At 55.1% G+C, this 10469-nt stretch overlaps 1 protein-coding gene across 2 annotated transcripts; it reads right to left on the bottom strand.

Moving 5' to 3' along the window:
• Window positions 1-402: 402 nt before the first annotated feature.
• CLEC19A (C-type lectin domain containing 19A) lies at window positions 403-9158 on the bottom strand. Of its 2 annotated transcripts, XM_075058620.1 has the most exons (5): window positions 8974-9158; window positions 3164-3329; window positions 2596-2689; window positions 1704-1836; window positions 403-942 (listed from the first exon to the last, which is right to left on the bottom strand). In XM_075058620.1, exons 1-5 carry the CDS (start codon window positions 9062-9064, stop codon window positions 863-865), a joined length of 564 nt encoding a protein of 187 aa, XP_074914721.1. In that variant the 5' UTR covers window positions 9065-9158; the 3' UTR covers window positions 403-862. The 2 variants fall into 2 exon arrangements, with proteins under 2 accessions (XP_074914721.1, XP_074914720.1); XM_075058619.1 differs by lacking the exon at window positions 8974-9158 and having other exon boundaries at window positions 3164-3885.
• Between the last annotated feature and the right edge of the window lie 1311 nt (window positions 9159-10469).

The raw sequence follows: 10469 nt of genomic DNA, 5'->3' as shown, positions 1-10469 counted from the left end.
GAAAGGTTTGTGAGGGTGAGCTGCCCCTCAGCTGCTGCGCATCAACCCTTCACCCGCCTTCCTTGGAATTCAGTCAGCCCAAAGCAGCCAGGGCCAAACCCTGCTCACCCGCTGTGGGTGGCGTGGGGTGCTGCGTGGCCCCGTGCACCCCACGCAGCGATGCCGCGTGGCTGATGGGACCCGGGCAAAGGGCAGGGTGTGCACACGGGCTGCCCCGGGGGACCCCAAAACCCGGTTGGGGTCAATAAAATAAACCTTCCCGAGCATCCGCTCCCCCCCAACACACCTTTTTAATACAGAGCAGATTGGGGTAAAACCAGCTCCTTTCACATGAGACCCCACGTCCCTGGGGAGTCGCTGCTACCTGAGCGCTAGAAAGACGGAGGAGCCTCCACCTGCTGTTTGCAGTTTATTTTAGCAGAGAGAAAAATAACACGCACAAGAGGCATTTTGCATAACTTAACAGAAAATAACACTTTTCCTCCGCTCTTCATGGATCAACGGGCAAAATCATTTCCTACACACGGCTATTTTTTGGTGCTAACGGTTTGGTGTATTGATAAAATCATGGCTTTCCTCTAATACGCTGCGATACTTGATCTGAAACCCAAAGCCAGGCTCAGGCTTGGGGGGCTCCTTCGCTGTTTAACACAGCTCCCACCGCCGTTTGCCCGTGGGGAGGGTGAGCGTCAGGTTCGTCCCCCCAGCACTCCCAGGGGGAATTTTGCAGCCGGGGTCTGGCTGGGGACGTCGAGCAGCTCCGCGGCTCTCGCCACCCGTGCCATGTCCTGGCCGCTCTTCCCCGGCGTGGCTGGAGACGTGACCCAAAATGAGGGGGGGGGCGCGGGCAGCGCCGGCAGCCTCAGTCCAGGGCCAGCGAGGGGATCTTGCAGACGAAGGGGAAGGCTCTGCCGCAGGCGTTGTCGTTCCAGGAGCGCAGCGCTACCCCCAAAAAAACCCAAGGCGTTAGCTGAAAAAAGGTACGAGAAGGTAACCGTGCACCGCCCTCGGGACTGGGACCTCCTGCCGTTGCGGGAGGCTTTCCCTGGATGTCCTCCCAGCTGGGCTGCTCCCAGCCGTGCCCCCTCCCAGTATCCCCATCCCCATCCTGCGGATGCTGGCAGGGATGCCTGGCCCCAGCTCAAATGGGGGAGCAGGGAGGCAGCTGCAAACACAGTCCCATACCGCCCAAAATATCACCAGGTCGCAAGTGAGCAGGACATTTGGGTATGTTCACAAGGTCTGAATACACCTGACTGGTCTCACTGGAAATGAGGGTGTGAAGTGGGATTTTTGGACAAGCAGGGTCTTGCCCCGCTTCAGCGAGATGGCCCTGGCCTGAGGGAGGGAGGGAAAAGTTGGCAAACTGAGGGGTGTTTCCACAGGCTGCTTGTGGGAGGGGAAATCGGAAACTTTGGCTAAATTCAGTAATTCTTCAAAGTAAGTGATGCTCCCCTCCTGCCGCTGCTATGGGAGAGGGAGATGGGCTGTGAGTGGAGGGAAAGTGAGTGTGCGTATGTACGTGGTGAAAGAGAAAACACATCCCTTCTCTGCAAAGAAAAAAGAAAATAATAATAAAAAATTAAAATGCAAATCCTCAGCCCGCCAGCAACTTCTTCAGAAAAGCACGAGCCCCAGTGGATTGAATTTATTGACAGGCAAGTCCGACTTCAGGTGCTCTCGCTGCCCGGTGCGACACTCACCGCTGCTGTGCCTGTACCAGATCTGCACGCAGTCCTCCTCCTCCGGGATGGAGTGGATCCCGTCATCGGGCTGACTGCCGTCCCAGTAGTGGTAGTCGTAGGAGGAGCCGTCCGTCCACTCAAAGTGACCCTCCTGGCGTGGGGTGAGCAGAGAGAGGCCGTGATCGCAGAGCCGTGTTCGCGGTGGGGGGGCGTCCCATTCCCAGACCCCATCCCTGGTGCCACACAGCCCGCGGACACGGGGAGATACTGCTGCCGCTCAGCAAAGGCCAAACAGCACATTTGGGTTTTACAACTGAAAACTTACCTTGGAAAGCCCTACCGTTCACAGCATTCACACAAGGGGAAGCCCAGAAGTTAAACCCATATATTTTTTAACACACCCGCCCAATTCTGTGTTGTTTTTCTTTTCCATTCCTTTCCCGACATCTACAAAAAATTTACTGGCATGGGACTGTTCTCCTGATGGTCTCAATTTTATATGGTTACATGTTAGACTGTATATTTCCAACGTGTCAGCTTTGACAAGTTGCAGAGTTTCACAAGAAAGCAATGAAACTTCATGATTTTTGGTGTTGGAGATGTTTTCAGTTTATTTGCTCTTCTTGGACCAGCAGTACAATACTCTTTCTATTAATCCATTAATAAAATATGATGTGAATAATTAGTAATTGTTAATCTATTAATTCTAGTAACACCTTTCTTTTAAAAGCAGACTGGATGGGATGAAATGACAACTTTCCCCCATGCGCTGCACAACAGACCCTATGCCACCACCCAATTAATGGGGCTATAAGGAGTGAAGAAGAAAACCAAGTGGCTTTCCAGAGGCAAAACATAGGGAAGTAAATTTTTCAAAGCCATTTCCCACATGATTACGGGGAGCTCTCACCTGCCGCAGGTCATTGAGCCCCGTCCAGATGTCGGTGGGGATGCCCGGCACGCGGCTGTTCACCAGGTCGTACACGAAGACATTTTCTTCCCAGCTGGCAAAACAGAGCAATACGAAGCCGCTGAGGGGGTACGTCAGGCAAATGGTCAGGCATGCCCCTAAGCCCTACTGCATGGCCAAATGGGTGCCCCTCTTCTAATTGCTGTTGATTACTTTGACGGGTCTGTGCAAGAGGTGTGTAGTGTGGGCGAGAGCTGGGGGAGAGGGCGTGGGGGGGAAAGCCCATGTAATCATGTTATACGTCTACCCTTTTTCCAAGCAGTTTTGGGGAATTCAGGGAATACTACGGCAGTTTTCCTGCCAGCCCAGGAAAAGGCATTTTTTTACGTCGCCTTTGTGTGCCCAGTGCATCAGACTTGACCCAGCTGCTGCTGCAGAGGGATGCTCAGGCTTGGACACGAGCCTGCAGCTGGCACCGAGGTTGTGCTGTGGGAATGGGACTTTGTCCCCATTTTCCTTCTTCCCCAGGCCGTGCCAGGGTGGGATGACAAGATTCTGCATTCCTCACCTGTGGATGGAGGCCAGCTTGGCTGATCTGATGCCAATGGAGAACTCGGCACAATAGAGGTCAGCTTCAGCCCAGGTTTTGTTGATGGGGAAGTACCGGTAGCAATGGCCTTCGTACTCAGTCCAGAAGAGCGGGCAGGAGTAGGCATGGACGGGCTCCGGCATGGCTGGGGGCAGAGCAGAGGACATCCAGCAGCTGAGGACGAGGCAGTGTGGCCGGGCAGCCGAGCAGGCAGCGCAGGCAGCAGTGCCCAGCCCTGCTCCCCCCACTTCACCCAGGCAAATAACCACCAAACGCACGCGTGGAGAAACCAACTGTTGCAGAAGGCGTGCAAAAGTTTGCAGAAGCCCAAACAAATTCTGCAAAAGCCATGGGTGTCCTGGTTTTAGCATCTGCCTAAACCGGGAGGGCCTCTTCAAGCCAGTTTAACATCGGTTTAGGCAGTGGGTGCTTAAAATAAAGGCGCTGACTTTTGCTACTGGGCAAACGGCGATAAGGGCTCCTCTCGCCTCTGCCAGGCGCTGCCAGACCTGCCGTGCTGGGATGGGAGCTGACGGCCAGGAGCTGCGGGGTCAGGGCTGCATCCTGCCCTCCTGCAAGGACATCCTGCACCTCCTCCCTCCGACCAAAGCCCCTCGCTGACCAAAGCCCCCCACCGTCCCCCGTGTCCCCGGACGCAGGCGTGCACGCAGGCAGGGGTTGGATTTCAGCCCCGTAAATAGCCGGACGAGGCGCGCACGCCGCCAGGAGCGGTGCCAGCCTATCTGCTTCCCAGCGCCAGATAAGAGCTGGGGGCCACCGAGCCGCTCCTCCTCCCCCACCACTTTTCAGCACAGCGGGGAAGTTACCCCAAAAGAGGCCATTTTGGGGGCAGGACACATTTCTGGAGCCTTTGCAGTTGCCGCTGTGTAAACACTGGGGCGGCGTTAACGCGTCCCTCTGACCTCGTCCACGTCACGCTCCCCCCGCAGCACGCACACAACGCACCGCCCAACGCCAACGCACGCGTAACCCCCAAATCTCGTGGCACGTAGGCTCGACTCTCTCAGCTGCTGGTTTTTGAGCCTTGGGGAATTGCCGGCTCCCCCGGAGCCAGTTCCCGCATCCCCATGGGGTCCCGGTCCGCGGTGGGAGCGAGCGGGGAGGTGGGCAGGGTGAGGGGAGCAGGGGGTTATGGCACACGTCAGGTGCCATGAAACTGTCTAAGCAGGGAACAGGCTCAAGCCCAGAAAGGTCAGGGTGGTGCTACAGGCCCCTCCGGTACTGAGGGGCTGGGGGGAACGGTTTTCCCTGAGGGTGGGGAGAGCAAAGCCCTGCCAGCAGCAGCAGGGGACGTGGGAGCAGCGAGGGCAGCGTCGGCGTGGTGAAAAGGAGAGGCAAGGTGAATTCAAAGCAGCTGCGTTCGTGGAGCTGAATCCTTCCCCGTGCCAGTGCTGGCAGCTCCGGGCGATAATTTTATTTTTCATCAGCTCTTTCCACCTGGGGATCTCTCAGTGTTTTACAAACAGCCACCAGCCAGCCCCTGGGTCCCTCCTGTCACACCTCCCTCCCAGGCGACAAACCACAAACACAAAGAGCCTTTTTTTCCTCCGGAGCAAGGCGCAGAGGCCGAGCCGACTGCCGAGCCCCGTGGGGCTGTCACCCCATCACCCCACCTGGGGACCCCCAGCAACTCCCTTTGGAGGAGCCGTGCCTGGGAGCAGCTCTGCACCCCACAGCAACAAACCTGCCGAGAGCAGCGAGGGGCTTGAGGGGCTCTCCCGTCCTCATCGGCACTAGTTATGGGCTGCGGAGGAAAAAAGATAAGACACGCGGGGCTGGAAATGAGCAGAATAGCTTTAGGGGAGGGTGGCCAAGCTGCAGGCAGCTCAGGGGCAATGCAGGGTTCAGCTCACCGATACACACCTGACCATCCTTGCATTGGGAAAAACCTCAGAACGGCCCTGGGAAATGCAAATTATTCTATTGTAGCAATAGAGCAGAAGGACTAGGAATGCCGAGAACCGACGCGATTTCCCAGGAGCCAAGCCCTCCTCCCACCATGATGCTGGCCAGGGGTCCCTGTCCCCACCAAAAGCGAAGCAGACCAAGGGCAGAGGGTCAAACCCACAGGACGAGGCTTCAGCTTCACTGCAGAGTCACGGATGAGGCATATCCCCCCACTCAGGGCAGGCCTGGGATCTGGTCCCGGCTCACAGCGACTCCAGGTCGCTGCTCCCTCCTGCCGAGGGCACCCCGGGGGTTTGCGGCAGACAGGCGCTGCCAGCTCCCCCAGCAACTGGGATTTTATTATAGAGGCTGTGAAGCGCCTCGACAAACTCTTCACCTCTAGCAGCACGGTGGCAAAATTCACAGGGCTTAACCCAGCAGCATCCCCAGCAAACGGGGCCTTTCGCTCCCGAGTGCTAATTGCAGCGGGTGCCCCAGCGGCCTGGCTCCAAGCCAGGTCCATCAGCACCCCGATTGCCTGGGAAAATCACCCTCATTTTGTTCAGAGCGGCCGAAACAGAGTCAGAGATGGAGACAGTCCTTCTTTGTTATTCCATACTGCTTCCCATTAGGTAGCATTAATTTGACGAGCTTCAGTGAACCAGAGGTGCCTGAAGGAATTTAAGGTTAAATATACCAAAAAGGAAAATATGGGAGGTCAGCATTTAATTAGCATCTTTTCTGTTAGGTCAGGATCAGAGGCTTTGGCTGTCTCTTTGGAGGAAAACTATTGCTCCTAGTTTTACAGGCAGGAACAATTGAGGGTGCTGCTTTATCTGGAGTGTTTGGGGGCTATTTTTAGCAGAAAGGCCATAAGAAATCAGATGTATGGTTGTGAGTATAGGAGCCGGCTCATGACTCTGCAGGAAAACCTCATAACCCAAGCCAGCAGCTGCCAATGGCATTTTGATCTAAAATGAGAGAAGGAAAGCATTTGGGGGCTATTTAGACCAGATCCTTGCTTTTAAGCATCCCAGCAAAACTTCACACCCAGCAGCATCAGCTCCTCTGCACAGGGCAGGAGCAGCACAGCCACTGCCTGTGGGACGGGAGCTCCTGCCAACCCCAAGCCAATTCATCCATTTGTCCCCAAATTCCTGGTGAAAAATGATGGCAAGAATCCTTCCTCCCTTTGCTTATTTACAGTGCAGCAGTTTTAAGGTCAGGGCCATGTTTTAACGCAGCACCAGCAAAATAGATGTCCAGACTTGGTTGAGGATAAGGTTCATATCAGGCAGCTGTTACTAACTCAGCAAAGCTGGAAAACAAGAATTTGGGGTCAGAAAAAGAGTTTTGTGCTCTCTGGATTTGTGTCAGTGCCAACAAAACTGGACCCTTTTTGTTTACTAGCTGAGACCCACTGCAGAACCACCAGGAAAATCACTTGTCAAAATCTTGCAGAAGCTGGCACTGCTCTGCCAAAAAGTTTCACTTCCCCAAGTGGTCACTTTCCAATTAGAAGTAATTAAATGAGAAAATCCCAGCCAGTTTCATGAGGTTTTTTTATTCCAGGATGCTACTGGAAAAGATAAAATACCAACTGCGTGACTCCCACTGACTCAGCTGGCAAAGAGCAGCTTTTTCCCTGAACAGAGTCATCTAAAGGTGCAATGCTGCCTCACCTCCAGCGATCTGCAGATTTGCAATATGAAGTTTGGGGCTAGGACAAGGTTGGCAAGAGATGCCCGTGCAAGGAGGACTCCTGGGGAGCTGCAGCTCCATCAGAGTATTTTGGACAGCTGATCGGATCAGGTCAGTGCTGGCAGCAGATGCTCTTCTTGCTGCAGAGCATTGAAGAGCTCCTTTTCATCAACAGCTGATGACTTACCAAAAATCTTAGAGACGTTAGGAGACACCTCACTGAAAGGCATGGTCTTGAAACACCCCCCCCCTCCTTGACACATCCATAAGCTAATGCTGCCGTCTGACCTGAAAAAGCAAGTGAACCTCTTCAGCTCTGGGCAAGCAGCTGCATTTGGAGGGTGTCCATCACCGCCCAAGAGGCTTGTCTGAAGTTAATGCCAACGGAGAAGAGCGGAGGAGATCCCTGTCAGATGGAAGGCTGGGTCCTTCCCAGGGCAGAGCTGCCCACAGACCCTCTCCGCTGGTACCCGAGGGCTGTGATGCCGAGAGTGAGGGATGGGGAGCGCTGCCCAGCTGGGGCTCAGGACGAGCATCCCGGTCCTCACCAACACCGAGTTGCCCCTTACCAGTTGAGGGCCAGCAGCGTGACTTTACCCCGTGTCGGCACTGCTGGAGCAGCGGGCAGTTATAGGGGATGGGTGAGACGACAGGGCTGGGACAGGGGAGCCCCGGGACCCCCCGGGACAGCTTTGGCAGAAGCAGCCTGCGGCGAGGCTGGGGGGTTCAAAGTGCCAGCTGAGCCAGACCTCCATCCCACCGCAGCCTCAACACATCCACCAGCCCACGGCCTCTTTATTGAATAAACCCAAAGAATAAGCATTAAAACGGGGGGTTGGTGGGCAGGAGCTAAGACAGTGCTACTGCGTGATGCTGGGGTGCCTGAGGTCACCCATGGCTTTAGGAGCACGACCTTAGACCCTGACACTATAGTCATTACGGACAAACAATCCCACCTTCGTGTTATTTGCGATATTTGTCTTTCATTAAGAGATGAAAAAGTCGCAGGCTCAGTGTCCACCGTCAAAACAAGCAGATCAGGGGAGGGATTTTGGTCTCCATGTGTCTGGGGGATGCATGGAGCTGGAGGGGATGGTATCCACTGATGGATGTGAAGCTCATTAAAAAACTGGGCAACATTTTACACACTCTGAAGTGTTTTTTAAGGCGCGTGTTACAAATTTCCAAGCAAAATATTAAACACCAGTTGAAGCACATTGGAAGTGACATCCTTTCACACAGAAGGCTTTGGTTTTTAAAATCCTATATTGAAAACAAGCTGGTTTTACAGCTTCAAATCTTCTGCCAGGTATGTTTGGAGTCATGAGGCTACGGCAGACTCCAGCAGCAGCTCTCCTGCAGCCGGCCCTAACAGATAAGAGTTATCTTGCAGAGTTTTTTTCCTCCTTAATTAGTTTTGGTGAAGCTCCCACGGATTAGGCGCCTGGCAGGAAAGCTGGGCTCCTATCGAGCCTTTTTCTCACAAAGTCACTGAACAGCACTTAAGGAGTCCCTTTCTGCTCACACTCCTACATAAATCTAACAGGGTGCGAACAAACTCGGAGCAGCAACTCTTACTTGCACCAGCTCTGTGAAAAAGTTTGCAAGAAACTGAAGTGACATATAGCAGTGACCATCACCAACAGCTCAGAAAAAAAAAAAAAGGGGGGGAATAAGGGGGAATCACATATTTGTGGCCACTTTTCACATGCAATAAGTGGGAATAAATAAATGGGGAGCCACAGTGGACCCCCAGCCTGTCCTACTGTGTGGCTGCAGCCCTGCACCACTCACACATGTGCCTCCGTGCAGTTATTTCTGCCCGCTGCCCCCGCCATCCACACCGGACCCACGGTGGGGACGGCCGGAGGTCCACGGCAGCGTGCCACGCGAGCTCGCCTCGCTGAAGGCGAAAGCGCAGCCTCGTACAGACAGAAACAAAGCCAGCCCAGAAACAGCTTCGATATCCCGGGAGAGACCGGGGCTGCTCTTGGCACGTCCCCCCAGTGAAGAAGAAAGTCGATTTCAAAGAAAGTCGGAGATTTCTGGAGCAGTCGGAGAAAGGGGAAAGCCAGCTGCTGGCCCTGCAGGAGGTACGTACGCGCTCGCCGCTCCCTGCTAAAGCCGTCGCAGTTTAAGGTTACCTTCACCCCGAGCCGCAATCAACGCTCTGCACTCACCTTGGCTGATCTTTATGTTCGTCTGGGGGAAAGCCTGGGCGGCGAGCAACGCCGCGAAGAGGAGCGCGCACACGTCCCACCCGGTGCCCATGGCCAGGCGGGGAGGACGGGGCGCTCCCCCAGCTCCGCGGGCAGCCGGTTGCAGGGGTCGCCGCTCGGTCCGGGACCTCCCGGCTGTGCCAGAGGAGGCTGCTGGCGGGGAGGTGGATATAGGCGCTGAGCTGCTCCCTCCCCCAAAAGCAGCGGCTCTCCCAGCGACGCACGCCTCCCCACCCGCTGCCGCCGGCTGAGCCCGGGCGCGCTCGTTGCATCCCACCCCGAGCGACCCGCGGCCTGGTGCGGGGGCGCGCGTCTCCTCCCGGGGAGCCCTTGGCGCACGCCGCAGGTGAGCGAGGAAATCCCTTACCTACCCCCCGCGATCGCTCCCCGAGGCGTAACGTGTCCCCAGTTTAGCGGTGCCCAACCGCGCCGCGTGCCCCGCCGGGACGCTGGCGGCCGTCCACGCGGAGGGGAGCTGGGCGCAGACCTTCGCCTTGGGGCGCCTGAAAAAAACGCGCCCCTTTTCCCTGCTGCGCAAGGCCGGCAGCCCTTCGAACGCGGGCAGGGTCAGCCGCTGGACGGCGAGGGCTGCGTTAGGGCCGGGGAAGCTGCGGCCGCAGCAGCCGGGCACCTGGGGGGAGGCAGGGCTGCGCCTGGGGGAGAGGGTCGAGGGGGTCCCCAAATCTGCGGGGGAGCGCGGCCTCGTGCGAGGCTTTGTGCGGCACGTAGTGGTGGGTTTTACCCACTGCTGCCCCATTTTGTGCCCTTTTTTTTATTTAACTGGGGAAAGGCAACGCTTTGACACACTACAACAGCCTGGAAGGGGAAAGCACCGGCTGTGCCCGGGGGTCCAAGGCTGTTGCAGGAACTCACACTGTGCCCACCTGCGAGGTCCACGCCGGGCTGATGCAGTCCCTCAACAGCAGAAAACCTTCGGCATCAGGCAGCAGTCAACATTATAAACAGTCAGTATTAACTAGCGTGTCTCTTTTCTGTGGTCAAAGTTTTTTTGGAAATAAACTTCAGGTTTTTAAAAATACTGTATAAAGTCCTTTTCTAGCTGTTGCACTGGTAAGAGAAACAGTATAGGCGCAAGTACTGTGAAATTCTGTCGTCCCGCTCCATGTCCAATTTATGCCTTAAATCAGCATTGAATGAACTGCTTAGGAACACACTCGATGCTATCCCCTTTTTATTCTTAGCTACAGATTAAAATTTTCAGCATTTTGTGTGTCTTTCAGTTGAGATGACCCGTTTTTACAGGCAAGATTCAAGTAGAAACAATTTGGGGTGACACAAAGCTTTCAGTATAGTAAAGCATCCGGACTTACTCCAGAAACAGCAACTCATTCCATCAACTTTCATACATTAAATTTTCTTTGCATTAAATAAAAGCTTTCAAGAAAACTCCCCCCTGCCATTTGCAGTTCCATTCCTCCATCTGAAACTATACGGCT

This window comes from Buteo buteo, chromosome 27, assembly GCF_964188355.1.
Source record: "Buteo buteo chromosome 27, bButBut1.hap1.1, whole genome shotgun sequence".
NCBI lineage: Eukaryota > Metazoa > Chordata > Aves > Accipitriformes > Accipitridae > Buteo > Buteo buteo.
This window is presented reverse-complemented; position numbering and strand designations above follow the sequence as displayed.